This window comes from Rhinoderma darwinii, chromosome 2, assembly GCF_050947455.1.
Source record: "Rhinoderma darwinii isolate aRhiDar2 chromosome 2, aRhiDar2.hap1, whole genome shotgun sequence".
NCBI classification, from domain to species: domain Eukaryota; kingdom Metazoa; phylum Chordata; class Amphibia; order Anura; family Rhinodermatidae; genus Rhinoderma; species Rhinoderma darwinii.
Window position 1 is genome coordinate 248,059,365 of NC_134688.1, and position 22,875 is coordinate 248,082,239.

The following is a 22,875-nucleotide window of genomic DNA, read 5'->3' on the forward strand; positions in this document are numbered from 1 at the left end:
TTCTTGCCTTCACATATATCGCATTACCTACATGCCTCCACGTATAGTGAATTATCTCTCTGACTGTACGTATAGCGGATTACCTCCCAAACTGTGTATAGTAAACAATTTTCCAACAGCAACACTGCTTTCCAAAGGGCTGGCTAGGGGCCCCACTGCAGGGTTGGCATCAGGGCAGTATGGTAGGCAAAGCACATACTGTAATGGAGAATGACCTCACATGGGAAGCAACCCCAACATGGGAAACCCCTGGTGTGGGGTTTGATTGGACTCCTAACTGTCAGATCTGTCATTCAGATTTTTTTGGCCTATACATTTAATTTTTTAGCCTATCCAGTGAATCCAGCACTGATTTGAGATAGTCTAAGTGTCCTCTTACATGGCCCGACGTGAGCCGTGTAAATGAGCGCAGATCAACGATGTAGCTCATTGATCAGCGTTATTTTGCTCCTTTCATGAGGAGCTAGTATGGGGACCAGCGCTCGTTACTACGACCGCTCTTCCCCATACATCTCTATCATGTCGGCAGCACATCTACCTGTTTACACTGGGAGATGTGCTGCCGACTGTGATAATATTTTAGGCTGCTTAAACAATACAATCAGCCGATGAACGAGTGTTTGCTCGTTCATCGGCTGATCGGTGCCCTGTGTACTGTCAATTGCCTGATTAACACTTACTAGAAACAAGCAGAAGAAGAAATGTTGCCAGCTTCTGTGTTTCTCTCTGTGCAGACCTACCTCCTCTTCCCTCTCCCATCTCCATTGACATCTCTGAGCTGCAGCTGTAATCTTATCTCAGTGAGGCTGATTATCAATCAGACGAAGACTACTGATAAGTAGAAAGAAAATCATTTTTCTTTATTAAGAAGGCAAGTAATTTGTGGTGCAGAACTCTGCTTCATAATGCACTAACAGGAGGTTGCTATCATTGTCCACCAAGTAACAGATATAGTGAAGCTGCAACCAGGTCCCGGTCACTCTGTCTACAAACCTGCTAGCTCACCCCTCCTATCACCCCTCAAACTGCAGAGAGATACTGCCTGCTTGAATCAGTGCCAATGCTGGTCTGATCATAGGACTTTATCAGCTAGAAAGATACCCTAGAGGACAAACAGCTTGTCATTCCCTGTTTGGGTAATTCAAGTTATTTAGCTATCTCTATCTATCTACTCCTGCAGCGGACTTCAGAAGGGAGGAACTATAAAGCTGCAGTAATTGAGGTCTCCTTCTGCTTTGCCCTACATTGAAATTAATGAAGTGTGCAGCCTGTAAGCAAATACATATAATAAACAGCATAGATCACAGATTTTTAATTTTAGATTAGACAACTTTAAAAAACGCTTGGAAACGAGCGTCGTGGGTTTTTTCTGCCTCCCATTGATTCAATGGGAGGTCTGAGGTAGCAACCGCGGCAAGAAAGGACATGCCGCTTTTTTTCAGCGAGCAGCCAAAAGCCACCCGGGAAGAAAAACGCCTCTGCCTCCCATTGAAATCAATGGGGGGCGATTTCGGACGATTTTTGGAGTTGATTCCGACGCGGTTTCCATGTCAAAATCAGCCCCAAAAAACTCTGTGTGAACTGACCCTTAAAGTGGACCAATTCTGGAACAGATTTTCTGTGTTGTAAAATTCCTCTGTTATTCCCCTCAGCAAAAATTCCGAATAAATTTACAACTGGGTGTTCACATTCCCCCTGTCAAGGGGTGCGTCCCTACACAGTTTCAGGCCAGATTGAAACGAGCGTGGGCGTTTTGCGTGCGCAAAAAACGCTGCGTTTTGCACGCGCAAACGGTCCATGTGTCATCAGCATATGGTGCGTGGCTGCGTGATTTTTGCGCAGCCAGCATCATTATGACATCGACATCATTATTTTACTGCTGTTGCGCGAATCACGCGTAGCACCCGGAAGTGCTTCCGTGTGCCGAGCGCGATTTGCACGCACCCATTGACTTCAATGGGTGCGTGCAGCGCGAAACACGGGCAAATATAGGACATGTCGTGCGCTTGACGCAGCGCACGTACGCTGCGTGAAATTCACTGACAGTCTGAACGGCCCCATTCATTAACATAGGTCCGTGCGACGCGCGTGAAAATCACGCGTGTAGCACGTATGTATTATACGTTCGTGTGAATAAGCCCTCACTCTGCACTAATTGGACAGTGTCAAATCCAGTGTCCAGTCTGTTACAGGACACACCCAGTTGTCAATCTATTCAGAAATTTCTACGAGTAAAAAAACATGCTCCAAGATTGTTAATTCATGGTGTATGCAATTATTTACTATAACAGGTCAGGAGAGGTGACAGGACCACTTTAAGTGAGCCATAATAAAAATAAACCCTGGGCATATCAGTCCTCTTTAAATGAGCCACTGAAGAAATATGATGTTTCCTCAGAATATCAATATCAGGTAAGTTCCTAAAAATTTGGGGATTTGTTATTACTTACCAACAGACTTGGATCATTTGGATATTCACTAAAATGGTTCTGTACAAAGTTATTTCCTAGGAGTTTAAATATCATTTGCCTTTCCTTGGAATCATCAAGTAACAACTGTATATTTTTAGCAAAGGCTGTAGTAATTCTGGTCAACACCTGGCAGAGAAAATGAATTAAATATTTAATAATTTGTACTAGCAATCAAGTCCGAAAACATAGAATTCTAGCATTCCTAACCGTCATGCATGGAGACAGCCTGTCACACTGGGTGTTGGCCGCATACCCCCTTGACCCGTGGCGTTTTGCCTGACCATATAAAAATTCTAACAAGTTTACCTATGAGGGTATGTTCACACGGCTTATTTACGGATGTAATTCGGGCGTTTTACGCCTCAATTTACGTCCGAAAATGCGCCTCGATAGCGTTGGCAAACATCTGCCCATTCATTAGAATGGGTCTTACGATGTTCTGTGCATACGGTCATTTTTTTACGCCCCGCTGTCAAAAGGCGGGGCGTAAAAAAGACGCCCGCGTCAAAGAAGTGCCTGTCAATTCTTCAGACGTAAATGGAGCCGTTTTCCATTGACTCCATGGAAAAACAGCTCCAATTACGTCCGTAATGGATGCAGCGAAATAGCGCCTCAACATGCCATTACGGCTGAAATTACGGTGCTGTTTTCTCCTGAAAACAGCCCCGTAATTTCAGCCGTTACGGACGCTGCCGTGTGAACATACCCTAAGAGGAGCTCTGACGTGTCTCTTTTAGTAAATACCTGTGTTCTTCATATAATAACAATACAATGCATCTAGTAGTCTACATTTTGCCATTTTGTTATTCCTCCTGGAAATGTATGGATAAATGAACAATTGGGTATTACAATTTATTTTGCCAATAGGGTGTGTCCCTACACACTCTGATACTGTCAGAACTGAATGGAGAGAGTCAGAGTGCGTAAGGACGTGTCCCTCCTGACAAGAGTAATGGTAACACCCAGTTTTCAATTTATTCATACATTTCCAGGAGGAATAACAAAGGAACAGAACAATGCACAGTTCTAAGAAAAGGTTATTCAGAATTGTTATTTCATGGGGAATGCAAGTAATTAGAAAGCAGACATGTCAGGAGAGGTGACAGGTCAGCATTAACCAATTACAAGAGAGAAGAGCTTCCCAATGATAGCCAGTATGAATGGGTGCCGAAGAAAGCATGCAGCAATAATGTCAGTGCTTTGTATCTATAGGCAATAGCTGCAGAAAACTGACTGAGATTTTGACAACTGTTGCTGTTGCCTCAGAGCCGTGCCGCAGCGGGACTTTAATCTGCAGAGCACACCTAAAAAACATGCATTTGTGTGCATATACTTGAAAAATGGGGACCAAGGTAGGTTAAGTGCCCCATGTGGGACATTCCCTTTAATATTAAGAGTCAAGGCCAAAACAATGTATTAATTTATAATCAGTTAAAGGGTTATTGCCATCATAGAAAGTGATGTCAAATCGCTAGGCCATCACTCTGATTATTGGTGGCCGACTGCTGGTACCACCACCGATCCTGAGAATGCTCCCGCCCACCCGCTGTGCAGGGAGCTGCAAGACATCTGTATTCAAGTGAATGGCGCTGTGCTTTAGTTTCCTACACAGCAGGTGACCACCATGCAGAAAAAAAATGTGAAGAGGCCCCAGTGCTAAACCAGCGCTACAGCCCTTTCATTCTCAGGATTGGTGGTGGTCCTGGCAGTAGGAGTCCCCCGATAAGACATAATAATGTGACTTGACTGTGTACCATTACTAACCACCAGCTAATATCCAGAGTAACCGCCATGTGCAGCTCGGACAGCAGCTAGACAGGCTGGGAGTGACTCAATAAGGGGCTGGTAGGTTGTCTCAGGTATCTGAAGCCATGCTGACTGCAGTGCATCCCGAATTTGCATAGGGAGGATCCATAGAGCGAACAAGACGATCAAGGTGGTCCCACAGATTCTCAATTGGGTTCAAGTCTGGCAAATTAGGGGGCCAGGGAAGTACTTGGAAGTCTTGGTTGTGCTCTTCCAACCGCTGTCGAACATTTCTAGCCGTGTGACATGTCACATTGTCTTGCTGGAAGATTCCATCTGCCCGAGGAAATACAAACAGCATGCATGTGGATGTGATCTGCAATGATGGATTCATACCCAAATCGGTTCAGAGTGCCGTCCACACGGATGATTGGGCCCAGAGAATGGCATGAAAAAATTTCCCAGACCATAATGCGGACGCCACCAGCTTGTGTTCTTCCAGCAATGGTTGCAGGGTGTTTATTCTCTGATGTTTCTCGCCTGACACGCAAATGTCCATCCGTTCGATGAAGCAGAAAACATGACTCATCGGAGAAGGCAAACCTTTGCCAATCATCGGGGGTCAAATTCCGAGACGGATGTGCAAATTTAAACCTTTTCTTTCCAATGCACCTTTGTTAGCATATGAGCAGTGACCATCCATCTGCTTCAGAGTCCCATACGCAGTAGGGTTCACTAAACTGTTGTTTTAGACATACGTCTGGCAGCCCCTGATTGATTTCCACGGTGAGCTGCTCCACTGTAGCGTGTCATTCGGCCCCCGCGCACAGTTGTAGCTGACATTCACCTCTCACATCAATGGCACCCGGTGCTCTGCAGTTTCCATGTCGGTTATTCCCAATGGTGCGATTTGTCCATTCACGATACATTTTCAACACTGCAGCACGCGAACAGTTCACAAAATGCGCTGTTTTTTTTAGAAATACTGCCACCCTTGGCTCGAAAGCCAATACTCATCCCTTTTTGCAACTCTGATAAATCGCCCCTTTTACCCATGGCAACAACGAGTGATATGTGTTCAGACAGCCTATCACACACCTTATATACCCACCAAGCCAGCCCACGACACATCACATCCTTCATGGGCTACATGCTGCCGATGTCAAAAGTACGAGGTGGTCATAATTATGTGACTCGACTGTGTATATCCTAGCTATACGCCATGACTTTTTGCGATAGGAATACCCATTTAATGGCAATTCTTGCCATTCGAGTTTATTAAGAGAAGCATTGCACAGCTTCCAAGTTGATTTTAGTTTTTTAGAAATATTGAAGAATAGGTTTGGAATTCTCCATGTTCCGTGGTATAATTAGTCTCTAATGCATCAGTACACGGCAAACAATTGTGTAACTCTGGTGGAAATACTACTAGCTAGAGATCATGCATTGCCTGCTAATGTATTGAATTAATATTTAATGTTGATCTGCAGGGAAGAAGAAGAAGAGTACAATAAGTATCATTGGCATCACTTTCCTCCTGTGCTGCCATTTCCTTATTAGCAGCTATTGACTACCTGACTAATTTACTCCAGCATTGTCTACAAATGAATCAAAGACTCAAGCAGGAGTCAAAATTGATTGAAACCTGTGAAAGTTTATTTCCTGTCTTTGCTAGATATTCTGCTGTCCATGGTATTGGAAGAAGGAAAGTTCTGCATAATGTAACTATCTACCCATAATTTATTATGTTCCCAGAACGGAGGCATTTTAAGTCTTAACTCCTTCCCAACCGCTTTACTGTAGCCTTCACCACATGTTTTTCAGCTACTCAAATGAATTTCATAGCAGACAGCGGTAAACCATTATTAAATGTGCTTTTTAAAGCCATTTACAGGAATACCAAACAGAAATAACAATACAATACGATTACTACAATGTGTTCCATTGCTTTTTCAATCAGTTTCTCCAATGTCAAAATTACCTCAATAATGACGCTGTATATTTGTACATATTGTACTGCAATGGAGACCGGTGCAAATATAGATAGAAAACCAAATGTATATATTTACAATTCTTGCCCGATCCAAACCACAGGAAAAGCTGCAGGCGGTGTGTTATATAGTATGTGGTTTTAAATCGCGTCCATGTAATTGAATGGTCAACCATGTAAAGTCACTCTAATTAACGGACGGAGGTCTTCAGTAAGAAAAAACAAGATTACGTTTTATTTTTATTTTTTTACAACTTCCCTGCTTTTACTGTTGTTCAGATTTAGGCAAATACAGGCCAGGGGCATATCTAAAGGCTTAAGGGCCCTGGTGTAAAGGTTCTTCTTGGGACCCCCACCCAACTTCTCTTGATGGCTGTGGCCCACCCGTTACTTTTAGCTGCATCACTGGGTGACCCATCAATGCAGAACTGGCAGCCAGAGTCATTTCTAGGGTATTAAAAGATTAGGGGAACCTGCCTCAAGACATATATTTGCCCTACCCCAAAAATATATATAAAAAATAATATATATAAGGCAGATAGAGGTTAAACACAGCACTCCAAACAAGCTGAACATCAGGCCATGTGCACGTTACCAGTGAAAGGATGAGTCAACTGCTTGGTAAATAGACAGCAGAGATAGAGAGCAAAGAACAGCACCAGGACTTCAATATTGATGGAGAGATGTTGGTTTATTCACCACAGAGTGAACAAAATGAGCGCCGTTTCGGTTCACACCAGAACCTTTCTCAAGCAAATAAGGAGTGCCAAGTATATATAGGAAGTACATACAGTGTACAATAAATAATGCATTAGATCTATCATTTATAATAATAGACATGTAAAAAGGCATTTCTATACAAATGGTAAATCCATAAAAAAAAGTGTTACATAGTCAATATATATATATATATATGTATATAAATATATATATATATATATATAAAGACAATATCTCTCATAAATGTAAACAAGATATCTAAATAAACAACTAATATGTTTAAATATATCAATAGCTCTTAATGAAGACGGTGGGGCAGAGGCCAATCATATATTCAAATTACTTGTAAAAAAAAAAAAACCTTATGAAACACGCTTGTGAAAGCAGATATTGGAGCTAAGGTTATGAGATCTCAGACCGTTCTAGTCCCCCTAAGGTGGGATTCACACGACCAGGTCCCGCCCGAGCCCGAGTATCGGCCGGTAGAATCGGCCATTTTGCCCGGCCGGTTTGCATAAAGTTTTGCATCCGTTCCGGGCCGGGCAGATCTGGACAGTGACATCAGCGGCAACTCCTGAAGGGGAATCCCCATGTGTTCGGGGATTCCGCTTCAGGAGTTTCCCCTGATGTCACTGCCCAGATATGGACAGAGACATCAAGCGCTCTGTCCAGGAGCGGAATCCCCGAAAACACGGGGATTCCGCTCCTTCAAGGAGCTAAAGTGGGGCTAGAACATAGCAGAGCGGGGAGATACCTCCATGCTCTGCTATAGTGGCGTCGCTACAGTAGTAGCAGCCGCAGCAGCTGCTAGCGGCGCCATGGAAGGTGTCGCCGGGCCAGGGCGCTTTTAAAACAAGCAGGGGAAGGGAGCCAGCGCAGCGCTCCCTCCACCTGCTGTACACCCCGGCCCTGCCACACAGTGTACAGCGCACAGCCATTCGTCCAAATGGCATCAACGCCTCCTCCTCATATGCACTCTGCGCTGTGAGGAGGAGGAGATCGAGCGCAAGCCACGGAAAACCCGGCCATCACTCGGGACACATTCCGGTGATGGCCGTGTATTACCCGGCCCCATAGACTTCTATGGGAGCCGGGCGGCCGGGTACCCGGCCGAAAATAGAGCATGTCCTATTTTTTGACGGCCGTTTTTCCCGGTCGTCAAAAAATCGGTCGTGTGAATAGCCCCATTAGGGGTCTATTATTCCTAATGCAGCCGGGTGCCGGCCGATTTATGAACGGCCGGCACCCGGCCGGGAAAACCTGTCGTGTGAATGAGGCCTAAGCAGGGATGTTATCCCTGCCTTGGATGCAATATTTGTAACAAAAGGATTAAGGGTGACAGTTTTTGCTATCCAAAACTTTTAAAATCAAAAGTTTTTACACATGTAAGGCCTCATGCACACAAACTTTTTTTTTTTTCCTCCCGTAAATACGGGTCCTAGGTCACACGTATTCGACCCGTATTGCACCAGTATTTATGGACACGTGCCCGTAAATACGGGTCCCGAGTCACCCGTATTCCACCCGTATTTACGGGCACGTTTTCGCTGCAAAATTGCACTGCACTAATCGGCAGCCCCTTCTCTCTCTCAGTGCAGGATAAAGAAAAGGGCAGCCCTTTCCGTAGTAAAAGTAAAAGAAATTCATACTTTCCCGGCCGTTGTCTTGGTGACTCGTCATTCGACATCCAGCCTCTTTCGACATCCAGCCTGAAGTCCCTGCATGACACGGCAGTCCATGTGACCACTGCAGCCTGTGATTGGCTGCAGCGGTCACATGGGCTGAAACATCATCCCAGGAGGCCGGACTGGAGGAAGAAGCAGGGAGTTCTGGGTAAGTATGAACTTCTATTTTTTTTTTACACGTTGATCTATATTGTGATCGGTACTCACTGTCCAGGGTGCTGAAAGAGTTACTGCCGATTGTTTAACTCTTTCAGCACCCTGGACAGTGACTATCCCCTGACGTCGCCTAGCAACGCTCCCGTAATTACGAGTGCACACACGTAGTCACTCGTAATTGCGGGAGCCCCATAGACTTCTATGGGCCTGCCCGTGCCGTAATTACGGCCTGAAATAAGAAATGTTCTATATTTTTCAATTGCACGGGCACCTTCCCGTAAGCATACAGTCCAGTAGTTTGTATGCACTGTTTTTTTTACCGTGACGTTGTTCACGAACGGAGATTATGTTCTTCCTGCGCATGCGCGATCTCTCCATTTTGTCTCTTTATGCGTTCCAATGACGCATTTCCGGCAATGCTCCATTTTGTCCATGTGCAATATTGATTGCAGGACGACAGTGTTTTTTCCAGACACTGGCAAGCCAGGATCCTGACGCCATTCAGTATGATGACGTTATGTGCACCGCACATACAACGTCCTGACACTGAACGTCGTCAGGACTCAGTGCTGCGCCCGAAGAGGACCTGACTTGGGAGCATGGACCGTAGGTGTACTGATCAATTGAGTTATGGGCTCCCCTGGCATCAGGGCCTGGTGGAAATTGTGACTGCTGTGACCCCTGCTATGCCACTGCCATGGGTCCTGAATCCCCTGCAGACTCTTCTCTTGCAGCATGGATTAGCAGTTTGTTCCTTCTGTCATTCATAAGGTCACCATGATGTGTACTTGAGGACCAGAGACAAAATTAAATATAGATATAGTTAATTATTTTTATTTTCACGGTGAACAACCTTTTCTGTTTAAATCAGCCTCTACTTTATTTTTACACGGTTTACTGTGTGGGATAAATATATTTTATATGCTGGGTTGTTATGGACATGGAGATACTAATTATGTGTCTTTTTGGGTACTTATTTTTTCTATAAAAAAATAATTATTTTGTAAGGGAAATACAGATTCCATCATTGTAATTTTTCAAAAATGTTATAAACAATTAATGTAACTTTTTTTTAATACTATTTATTGGTTCCACAAGGGGACTTGACTTTGCAATCAAGTTTAATCGCTTGCATATTACACTGCATTAATAATAGCCTCTCGGAAACTGAAACACGGAAGTGTACACGGAGTACACACGGGAAGCACACTGTTCCAATCACACACGGATCCGTGAAAAACGGCCGTGAAAACGGTGATGGAAGTGTGCATGAGGCCTAAAGCCGAATTGGCGGTCACAAAGGGGTTAAATATTGTTGCAGGTGGTGTGCACCATATTTATCAAGCAGTTGCAACAGTTTGAGGAGATTGTCTTTTATAAGGGGAATTGCAGGGGTGTGGCATGGGCGTTGGTTGTTAGGCACATTACTGCATTATATTTAGCAATATCTCAAGACAGAAATTAGCGTGTACACATGTATGACAGGTACAAGATACCACAGAGCATGTGCCTGTATTAGAACAGTGCTTAGTATTAATATGAAAAGATGTCCTCACATCACACAAATTGATGATAGTTTTCACATAGAGCTGAACATAACCCTGCAACATTACTAAGAAACACGCCCTACCATGTGTAAACTGCATACGAACCATTAACCGCAGGAAAAATTGCATTCCCATTGAAAAATTATTTGCAGTATGAATACATGCGTGAGTAAGATCTGCAGGAAATTTATGTGTCCATAAATCTACGACCAATTTGCTTTTGAAGACAAATACCACATTGATACTACACCCATCAATTTAAATGGTAATAAATAAAACCTTGGCAAGTCTATGAGAGTGGGCATTCATCATGTGTCAGTGTGCATACATTGCCACCATGTGGCTTAAAGTACAACTGTTTTCATTGTCAAAAACATTTTGTTGCCACCATGTGGATCTTCAAAGTGTAATTGTATTGTCCAAAAATTATTCTGAAGCAAAAAGCCCAGATCAAAATCAGATCATTACTGCACACTAGCTGACTGCATAAGTTTCACACTGGTTTAGAAACTTCAGAGCTCTAAATCCCATGTGTTCCCAAAAAGTATGCGCAACTAAATGGTGGCGACTATTTAAATGTTCACACGTAGCGTAAATACTGCAGATTTTCCGCAATATATTTAGTTGCGGAAAATCTGCAGCATAATACAGTAGCAGCAGAGTAGATGAGATTCGAAGAAATATCATTCACATGCAGCATAAATGCTGAGCGGAAAAAACGCTCAGAAATGGACCTGTGGTGTGTTTTTTTAATCCTCAGCATGTTAACTAGATTTGCGCAATCGCTGCTTTTTTGTTGCGGGTTTTCCCAATTCAATTCAATACAACCCGCAACAAATAGCAGCTGTTGCGATTTTTGCGGCGGAAAAACTGCGATTCCGCTGCAAAAATTGCAACTCACGAAAAAAAATAAGTCTTCTACTTACCCAGGATTCTGTGCTTCTTCGTCCAGGCCGGCCCTGCTGGGGTGACGTTTCAACCCATGTGACAGCTGCAGCCAATCACAGGGTGCAGCAGTCACATGGAATGAAACGTCATCCCAGGAGGCCGGGCTGCAGGGCACCTCGTCATGGCTATGAGTAAGTATGAAACTTTTTTTTTTTTTTTTAACGTGCAGTTTTCCGCAGTGGACATTCCTCTCGAAAAAACTGCACCACAATTTGGTGCAGGTTTTCATCCGGAGTTCTCTGTGGCGATCAGGGCAGATACGCTGTGTGTTTTTCCGCAGCGTATCTGCCCTATGTGAACTTACGCTATTACTGAATTAAATGAGTACAATGTACTTTAGCAGCGATGACTTTAAAGGAACACAGATCTGTACAAGATGAAACGAGCTTTGACCTCTTAGGCCACGTTCAGACGTGGCAGAATTTTTCTGCTGCAAATGTTGGTGCAGATTTGGGGAAATTGCGCAATGAATCTGCAGCAACATTTGCACATTTAACAGGTAATTCAGACGTTGCAGATATCACAGCAGACTTGCCATAGATTTCCATTTTTGCATTGCAAAGGCTGAAATCCGCAGTGAAATTCCACTGCTTCTCCGCAACATAATGTGCATGCTGCGGAGCCTAATTTCCGCACAGTTATTTTCCGCAACGTCTGAACTAAGTTTCCTAAAAATATATAGAAACAAATGTAAAAACCGGCTGCTACAGAATTCCATTGCGGACTGTCCGCAGCTGAATTCAACAGCAATTCTGCCACGTCTGAACGTGGCCTTATACTTTAGATCGCCATTGCTCACCTTAAAGAGGCTCTGTCACCACATTATAAGTGCCCTGTCTCCTACATAAGCAGATCGGCGCTATAATGTAGGTGACAGCAGTGCTTTTTATTTAAAAAAACGATCTATTTTTACCACTTTATTAACGTTTTTCGATTTATGCTAATGAGTTGCTTAATGCCCAAGTGGGTGTGTTTTTACGTTAGACCAAGTGGGCGTTGTACAGGGGAGTGTATGACGCTGACCAATGAGCATCATGCACTCCTCTCCATTCATTTACACAGCGCTTATGGATCCTGCTAGATCCTTATGTGCTGTCTTATACTAACACATTAGCAATACTGAAGTGTTTAGACAGTGAATAGACATTCCGTGGAATGTCTTTTCACAATCTATGCACTTCGTTACTGTTTCTATGGTAGTTACAGCAGAGGAAGCGTGATCTTGTTGTAACCTGTCATTTACCGTGTAATCTCGCGAGATTACGCGTCCTATGCTGTAACTACCACAGACAGAGTAACGAAGTGCAGAGATTGTGAAAAGACATTCCGTGGAAGGTCTATTCACTGTCTAAACACTTCAGTATTGTTAATGTGTAAGTATACGGGTATGTTCACACGGCAGCGTCCATTACGGCTGAAATGACGGAGCTGTTTTCAGGAGAAAACAGCTCCTGAATTTCAGATGTAATGGCATGTTGCAGGCGTTTTTCGCAGCGTCCATTATGGACGTAATTGGAGCTGTTTTTCTATGCAGTCAATGGAAAACGGCTCCAATTACGTCCCAAGAAGGGACTGGCACTTCTTTGACGCGGGAGTCTTCTTTACGCGCCGTCTTTTGACAGCGGCACGTAAAAAAAATGACCGTCGACACAGAACATCGTAAAGCCGATTCAAATGAATGGGCAGATGTTTGCCGGCGCATTGGAGCCGTATTTTCGGACGTAATTTGAGGTTAAAACGCCCGAATTACGTCCGTAAATAGGGTGTGTGAGCCCAGCCTTAGACAGCACATAAGGATCTAACAGGATCCCTATCCGCTGAGTAAATGAATGGAGAGGAGTGAATGACGCTGATTGGTCAGCGTCATACACTCCCCTGTACAACGGCCACTTGGTCTAAAGTAAAAATACGCCCACTTGGGCATTAAGCAACTCATTAGCATAAATCGAAAAACGCTAATAAAGTGGTAAAAATAGATTTCTTTTTTTAAATAAAAAGCATTACTGTCACCTACATTATAGCGCCGATCTCCTTATGTAGGAGATAGGGCACTTATAATGTGGTGACAGAGAAACTTTGTAGCCCACTACAACATTTTTAAAAAGGACCTCAATTTATCTTAACATTTGTCTCCTAAACCCAGGAGCATAAAAGGAGTCAGATGTGTTACTAAACAAAAGATTGATGAAGCCATATAAAAAAAAAAATGGATTTAACAGAGAGTGAAGAAAGTATCAATGCAAATATCCCACCCCCCAATTGAGACCAGGAAGCGGAGATATGAGGAGTTGCGTGTGACATATAGGTAACACTAGTCACTGGTTGTTTTCTATTCTCTGTTAGATAGCAGCTCTGCAAGATGAAAAAAGCTGTTTTTGACTCCTTCACCATGCAGGGCCACTATTTTGTACAGCTAAAATAGGCACTGCACCATAAACAAACTTTGCAAATCAATAGTATAAGCGAATAGAAGAAACTTTGTAATATATCTTACTAGAGAAAAATGCTTCTCTCTCTACTTATCGGGCTCCTTACTCCCTCCCACTCTTTTTCTGTTCACTCACTCGGACTTTACTGCTAAATTGGTCTTCTCAAGACAAGACGGACTATAAGCTCACTGAAGGATCAGGTTACATGCTGCCCATAGAAGTCTACAGAGTCTATGGAGAAGAGAGGAGGAGCAGGTCAGAGTGAGAGACACAGATGCTGCCGCTGCTCATAGTAAGAGTTGTATCTCACCCCAGTGCTGGATTCTCAGCTACACTTCTGATTACTGCTGTATAATCTCTTCCATTCTGCTGATGTTTCTATATATGTGTTAGATAGAGCTAGAAGAACAGGATTCTCCACTTCCCTGTGTGCTTTGTATAGCAGACATGATAGCCATTAGACTCCATCCATTAGCTCAGAGACAACTGAGAATTAGAGATAGAGGCTACAGAGGGGAAAACTGCTAAATAACACCACGTACAAGTCATATAATAGCCAGAAATAGCGTTATTTCTCATGTACACACACATGACAGCTTATTACAAAACGTTTACATGAAAATTTAGGTATGCTTTGTAGAGCTAAACCATTTAAAGTATCAGATTCCACTAAATAACCACTCATCTCAGCTTCCTGGACCCCTGCAAGTAAGTTAAGAATGTTGGCAAGGCAGCCATCCTAGAAAGATTTAACTCTGTTATAAGTCTTCTCCATTTGAAGATAATGGTATAGTTTTACCACGATTGCAGGGTGTAAAACCGTGACATGTGGTTATAGTGCGCTTTTAGCCGCAGTTACTTTTTTTTATATGGTTTATATGTGTTCCATTACTTTGTTCCATAAATGCCGTAGTAAATGCAAAACTGCAATATGTTTACTCATTTAATGATGCGTTTTTTTTTTATCATTTAGAAACCATTCAGTGTGACAAATGATCGGAGACATCTACTCTTTCATATCATTGTTTAATCATACATGTAAAATTTAATGGAATCATCTCTAGACATCTAACTGTATATCGGTATCTCCTCTTGCAAAAGTACTATTAATTTAAAAAAATAAATAATATGAAATGACAGCATGCAGAAGGAACACTAAACGGATTTCCTTTTAGGCCAGACAGAAAAATGACCTACTATGATGTAGGTTTTAGATCTCTAGCTAAGTGAATGTACACTGGACTATCTCAGTAAGTATAGAGCACATGCAAAATATGAGATGTTAGTTCACCCATGAACCCCCCCCCCACATGTGCTGGGGTTTGTAGTTCCACAGCACTGAACTGAAATGGGGTTCAGAGCCAACTAGTGAAAACTTCGAATTCTATTGAAATGGCTACTTGGGTAAAAAAATGAATTAGAATCATTTCTGTTGTCTAGTGTACCTTCACTGACCAAACCTAATTGTAAGGCCTCATGCCCACTTCCGTTTTTTCCCCCAGGGTGCTAGCCGTTTTTTTGACGGCTAGCACCGTGACCCATTCATTTCAATGGGGCCATGCACACTTCAGTTTTTTTGACGGTCCCGTTGTTCCGTTTTGACAAAATTAGAGCATGTCCTACTTTGGTCCGAGATTCCATGACAGTGGGGCCCATACAATTCAATGCGTCCATCAAAAAAACTGAAGGCACACGAAAGGCATCCGTGTGCCGTCCGTGTGTGACGGAGCCGTTGCCTAGCAATGGCCGGGCGGGCAGAAGTAAAGAAGAGAGCAGCCTCTACTCTCTATCAGTGCTGGATAGAGAGAAGCGGCAGCCCTTTCGGGCAGAGCATCCGCATCGATAGAAAGAAAAAGCAGTTCATATGTACGCCGGCTGTTGTCTTGGTGACCCATCCCTCTTTTGACATTGAGTCCGACCTTCCTGGATGACGCGGCAGTCCATGTGACCGCTGCAGCCTAGGATTGGCTGCAGCGGTCACATGGGATGAAACGTCATCCCAGGAGGTCGGACTGGAGGAAGATGAGTTCTGGGTAAGTATGAACTTATTTTTTTTCCTGAGTTGGGGTTTTTGTAGGAAACATTAATTGGGAAATCTATATTGTGAGCGCTGCGCATGGTACTCACTGTTCAGCGGTAGTCACTGTCCAGGGTGCTGAAAGAGTTACTGCCGATCAGTGCAGTAACTCTTTCAGCCCCCTGGACAGTGACTACCGCTGGACAGCGATTACCATGCGCGGCGCTGGGAAAGGGAAACACGGAAGTGTACACTGAGTACACACGGGAACCACATTGATCCAATCACGGACACACGGATCCGTGAAAACGGTGATGAAAGTATGCATGAGGCCTAAAGAGAATTTACAGATTCCTCGAAAGATTCTATCTGTATACAAACTCACCAGATATGTGTGAGATCTTATGCTTCTCCACACCTACAGCATATAGAAAAGCATTGGGGGTATATTATTTATTTTAACCACCTCAAGCTCCATGACGTACATTTAGGTCATGGGAACTATATACAGTTCCCGCTATATGCCGTAAATGTATGCCATGGTGATGGCGCAAGCACAGGAGTTAACCCGGGTTAATGACAATCTACAAGTCCCCCTTGTAGATAGTGCCACACACACACCCTGTAGATAGTACCACACACACACACACACACACACACACACACCCTGTAGATAGTACCACACACACACACACACACACACACACACACACACCCTGTAGATAGTACCACACACACAACCTGTAGATAGTACCTACCACACACACACACACACACACACACACACACCCTGTAGATAGTGCCACACACACACACACACACACACCCTGTAGATAGTACCACACACCCGCTCCATGTAGATAGCACCATTGGGGCTCCCCCTAGGAGTGGAATCCCCAGCCAGAGCCGTTGCTCTGGCCAGGGATTCCGCTCCATAACTGTGTTATATTCAACGCAGCCGTCTACCAGGAAATTTTAGAGCCCTTCATGCTTTTCTCTGCTGACAAGCTTAAGGCTGGGTTCACGTGACCTATTTTCAGACGTAAACGAGGCGTATTATGCCTCGTTTTACGTCTGAAAATACGGCTCTAATACGTCAGCAAAAATCTGCCCATTCATTTGAATGGATTTGCCGACGTACTGTGCCGACGACCTGTAATTTACGCGTCGTCGTTTGACAGCTGTCAAACGACGCGTAAAATTACTGCCTCGTCAAAGAAGTGCAGGACACTTCTTGAACGTAATTTGAGCCGTTTTTCAATGAATTCAATGAAGAACAGCTCAAATATACGGCCGTCAATGACGCCTCGCAAAATGCGAGGAGGAGCTTTTACGTCTGAAACGACGGAGCTGTTTTCTCCTGAAAACAATCGGTAATTTCATACGTAAAAGCCAGTTATCGTGTGCACATACCCTTATAGTGATGCGGATTTCATTTTCCAGCAGGACTTGGCACCTGCCCACACTGCCAAAAGTACCAATACCTGGTATAATAACCACAGTATCACTGCGCTTGATTGGCCAGAAAACTCGCCTGACCTAAACCCCAGAGAGAATCTTTGAGGTATTGTCAAGAGGAAGATGAGACACCAGACCCAACAATGCAGACGAGCTGAAGGCCGCTATCAAAGCAACCTGGGCTTCCATAACACCTCAGCAGTGCCACAGGCTGATCGCCTCCATGCCACGCCGCATTGATGCAGTAATTCATGCAAAAGGAGCCCATACCAAGTATTTAGTGCATGTACTGGACATACTTTTCAGTAGGCCAACATTCCCGTATTAAAAATCATTTTTGAAATTGGGCTTATACAATATTCTAATTTTCTGAGAGACTAAATTTTGGGTTTTCATTAACTGTTAGCCATAATCATCAACATTAAAAGAAAAAAATGCTGGAAGTAGATCACACTGTGTACAATGAATATATATAATATAGGAGTTTCACTTTTTGAATTGAATTCCTGAAATAAATTAACTTTTTGATGATATTCTAATTCAATGAGAAGGTCTAGTATATACATTATTATAAATGTCATACCTTATGCCATGGGTTACCAGGTAACAATGTGTTGTAAAAGCAAAAATCCAACCATGGCTCATTAAAATATTCCTGTCTGTTAGTAAAATGGCTATGATGATTAGTCGTTATTTCCATCCCTGCTGAAAAAAAATTTTTACAATTATTTAACATATGATACAGCAACAATACAATATATTCTACAGGTACAATAGCAATAATGTTGCTTGGTAGAGTTTAGATTTAAAGTGCCTGATAGTATTGTGCTTCGGCGGGTATTCAAATAAAAAATAATGTATTCAGATCTGCCATAAGCGCACACTCATAGCTGGTACTGTCATAAGGGTACCAAAGCTTAATGGAACGTAATAGGACTGTTCGTTTCACATAAGAATAGGCCCCAAATAGTTGCGGTACAATAATATAAACGTACATTGCACACTCGTTAACACTCGTACATTGCACAGACAGTGTGACATGGCTAGAGAAGAGACATCCTTTCTGTGCAATGTATGCGCTTTCTGTCCAGTAAAATGTATGTAGATGGGGTTTTGAAAACCCCTATCCACATGTAGCAGAAAAAAAAAATCTGCACGGAATTCAGGGCATGAGATCAAACAACGGGTTTGAACTACAGAAAATCTTATGGATAGGTGATAAATGTCATTCGTAGTATAACCTCTTTAATAAATTAAAGGGGTTGTCTGGGCATGGGGCGGTTTTTCATACTATCCACAGGATAGGTCATCAGTAAATCATCGGTGGGTGTCCGACACACGGCCCCCAAAACGATCAGCTGTTCCAGCTGCCTCAGTCACCAGAAGTTATTCAGTGGTTTCGGTCACTCTATAAGCCACTGTTATGCAGATGGCTTCAGTCACACTATAGTGACCATGCTGCATTACTGCAGCTCTGCTCCTATTCAAGTGAATAGGAGCAGAACTGCAGTAACCCAGCATGGCCACTATACAGTGTACGGAGCCATCTTCTTCCAGCACCAAACACTGCATAACTCCTGATGCACGGAGGCAGTTGAAACAGCTGATGAAAACTTTGTAAAGGGGTGTCCTTACTGTACGTATATGAGTGAATGCCTACCCTTGTCCTAACCATTGTCACAACTTTGGCTAGGGCTGGTTAGCTACTCTGCATTACTCTTGCACATTTGCCTTTATCCTTATCCTGTACATATATCTACAAGTTGGTGTAGCAACATATTTATATACTTACCCAGGAGGAAATGTTTTCCTGCACCCCCACCCTTATATTTTAATAACTAATCTTGAAAAATCCAAGCCAGGTCTAAAGGCCCTGTTACACGGACCAATGATCGGGAAAACAAGCGATGCCCAGTGTCCGGTAAACCAAGATGGCCACCGCTGTCTTAGACTTTCAAAGAGCATCAGTGGCGCAGCTATAGGGGTCGCAATGGTCACAGTTGTGTCCGGGCCCCTAGACCTAGGGGGCCGATAGGGCCTTTGTTGCCACACAACACTGACCGCGTTGGTCCCGGTTCCAACTGTATCTGCGTCCTCCAGCATTCACTGCGCCATGAGCGGCTCGGCGCAGACAGGAGCGATGTAGTGATGTAATCGCGCCTGTCTGCGCGAGTTACTCATAGCACAGGCCAAAGGAGAAGAAGGGTCTCCTCCACTCATCGTGTTAACCGGGATAAGTAAGTAATTATTTTATTTTTCTATTAGGCACATATGGGGACATTATACTGGGTATGGGAGGGGGCTAATATTTTGGCAGCTATAGGAGCATTATACTGTATGGGGCAGCTATGGGGAGGATTATACATAATACAGCCATTGCCCCGCTCCTGAGTCCTGACAAGTGTGCGCCATCAGCATGATGTGATGCAACCAGTGCTGCACAAATGAGCGGCAGCACTGAAGACCGAACATGGCGGGCGCTCTGCAAAACACCACCATGTTCTGTCTTCAGTGCCTGCGCCGCCGCCGCTAATTAGTGCAGCGCCGGCCGCATCACCTCATGCCCACCGCGCGCACACTTATTGTCAGGAGCGGGGCAATGGCTGTATTACACACCCCCTGCCCCGCTCTAATGGCAGAGATGAGAGAAACTTCTCATCTCTGCCGCTATTCCCCTGAATGCTGCGATCAAAGCTGACCGCAACATTCAAGGGGAAAATTAGAAGGGGGGATGCCCCTTGGATCGCATCACAGGGAATCCTTGTGACGCAATTGAGGGACATACCATATATGGGCAGACAGTCCAGGGTCCATTGAAGGACCCCAGGGCTGTCTTACCATATTTCCTGTTAGGGCATACTTAGGTATGTCTTAACAACTGCCTGTGTACTATCAGTATATAGATATATGTCAGTACATTAAAGTTTAAAAATGAAGTAAAAACATAAAGTAATATTAAATTAAAAAAATACACATACACCTGTTTTACAATAAACATTAAAGTAAGTCTCAACACATAAAATATACATTCGGTATTGCCGCGGCCGTAATAAGCTGCACAACAATTTTTTTGCGTCATTTATAATGTGTACGCTGTAAAAAAATGTAATAAAAACTGCTTTCTTTCCCTTTGGGCTTATAAGGACGAACGTGTAATATGTCCGTGCAACGCGCGTGATTTTCACGTGCCTCGCACGGACCTATGTTAGTCAATGGGGCCGTTCAGACTGTCCGTGATATTCACGCAGCGTATATCCGCTGCGTAAAACTCACGACATGTCTTATATTTGTGCGTTTTTCGCGCATCACGCACGCATTGAAGTCAATGGGTGCGTGAAAATCACGCACAGCAAACGCTTGAAGCACTTCCGTGTGACGCGCGTGATTCGCGCAAGAGCAGTAAAAAGTATGAATGAAAACAGAAAAGCACCAGAGTTTCATAATGATGGCAGCATCATATGCTGCTGACACACGGAGCTGTTACGGACCTTTTGCGCGCGCAAAATGCCGCGTTTTTTGCGCGCGCAAAACGCACACGCTTGTGTGAATCCGACCTAATAACTGTGAGGCGCGAGGTGTGATGAATTTAACCTCCATGTGCCTCACATTAATAGTAATTACCCCATCATGTACCTTACACATTAACCCATTATGACTGAGAAACATGATGGGTAGAGATGAGCGAACCGGGACAACCGAACCCGGTTTCGGTCCGAACTTCCGGAAAAGTTCGGTTCGCAGCGAATCCGAACTTCACCGGGTTCGGCCGAACCCGTTTTGACCGAACCCGGCTACATTTTGGCGCCTGCCACATGTTACATCTAAAATGGAGGATTTCACAAGATCACCTGACATCAGGCTACCCCATAATGCCTTGCAAACGGCTCTCCCAGCCAATCGGGAGGCAGCATAGGGGCGGGCTCAAGCCTGCAATAAAAGTCTATGCACGGAGCTCAGCGGTCATTTTACAGACAGGAGCTGTAGGGATAGCATCTCTGTGCAGTAAGGGAAAGCTTTAGGAATCTAAAAGGCAAGAATCCAGCAATCGAAGGGGCTCATCCACTACTCACTACTCAGCCAGTGTGTGAATACACTTTTATAAGGGGCTCATCCGCGTTGCATCCAACTTGCAATACAGGCAGGCTTTGTAGTACTACAACGCCCAGAATTCCCTGAGTCAGTGCACAGTGGCTGATAGAAATTCTCATTCATTGCCATTTGGCAAGCCAGTGTCAGTGTGAATACGCTTTTAGAAGGGGCTCATCCCCGGCCGTTAACATAACGAAATAACAATCCAACTTGCGATACAGGCAGCCTAGTAGTACTACAAGGCCCAGCATTCCCTGAGTGCACTGCAGCGAGGCTGATAGAAATTCTCATTCATTGCCATTTGCCAAGCCAGTGTCAGTGTGTGAATACGCTTCATTGATGGGGTTAATTACTATTAATGTGAGGCACATGAAGGTTAAATTCATCACACCAGGCGCCTCACATCACAAAAACGGATGAACTTGTTTTATTTTTTTTAACTTTACGTTTATAAATTATGCCTAGCGGCACAGATCAGCGTATACCGTATTTTTCGGACTATAAGACGCACCTGACCATAAGACGGACACAGGTTTTAGACAACAGAAAATAGGGAAAAAAAAAGTATTTGTTAAAAAATTATTTATTCTGTTTCACCACATTCTGAGAGCCATAACTTTTTCATATTTTTTTCATCAATTGAGAGGTGTGCGGGCATATTTTTTGCGGGACGAGATGTCGTTTCATTGGCACCATTTTTTGGTACATACGATTTTTTTGATCACTTTTTTTAATTTCATTTTTTACTGATTGATACTCTGCACTACAGTGGCTAGAGTCTGTAAGGGTATGTGCACACACACTAATTACGTCCGTAATTGACGGACGTATTTCGGCCGCAAGTCCCGGACCGAACTCAGTGCAGGGAGCCGGGCTCCTAGCATCATACTTATGTACGATGCTAGGAGTCCCTGCCTCACTGCAGGACAACTGTCCAGTACTGTAATCATGGTGTCAGTACGGGACAGTTGTCCTGCAGCGAGGCAGGGACTCCTAGCATCGTACATAAGTATGATGCTAGGAGCCCGGCTCCCTGCACTGTGTTCGGTCCGGGACTTGTGGCCGAAATACGTCCGTCAATTACGGACGTAATTAGTGTGTGTGCACATACCCTAATTCTGCTGATATGGGTGAGTGTCAATAGAGGAGTTGTGGCTGCTAGCTGCAATGCTCTGCCACAGACTTACAGCCAAATCAGGTAAGTATCATGAGTGAGTTTTATTGTACCTCTGTATTACCCGTATATTGCAGATTTCAGGTTTCATGTTCCACCACATGCTGTATTTTGTAGATATTTTCCTCTATTCTCCCCACAGTATTTAGTATTAGAGCATGGAGGGCAATGCTGCAACTACCAAGGGGAGCTTTATTCTGACTATTGGAGGGGGAAAACCATGTGCCCTTTTAGGTGACAATAGCTCCATAATATGGCCCCATATAAAGGCACCATCCAGTGGCGGCACACAAAGTACCTACGGCTCAGTACAGAGGTATGAAGCTACTGGGACTTGGTGTGCCTCTGTACAGCATCTATGGACATGGCTCTGTCAAGTGTATAAGGACTGAATGTCTATTTTAAAGGACTATTCTCATTTTAAACATTTATCTGCACTTTCTCA

At 43.8% G+C, this 22,875-nt stretch overlaps 1 protein-coding gene across 6 annotated transcripts in view; it reads right to left on the minus strand.

The window, feature by feature from the left end:
• Nucleotides 1-22,875, minus strand: part of LOC142742856 (uncharacterized) — a 285,274-nt gene that overhangs the window by 259,824 nt on the left and 2,575 nt on the right. For 4 of the 6 annotated variants that reach the window (XM_075853028.1, XM_075853026.1, XM_075853029.1 and 1 more), the window contains exons 2-3: nt 17,751-17,872; nt 2,451-2,597 (exon numbers count right to left, since the gene is read on the minus strand). In XM_075853028.1, the coding sequence (XP_075709143.1) occupies nt 2,451-2,597; nt 17,751-17,867 (264 nt within the window). In that variant the 5' untranslated portion in view covers nt 17,868-17,872. The remainder of the gene's footprint in view (nt 1-2,450; nt 2,598-17,750; nt 17,873-22,875) is intronic. The other 2 variants (XM_075853027.1, XM_075853025.1) reach the window with 1 other exon arrangement.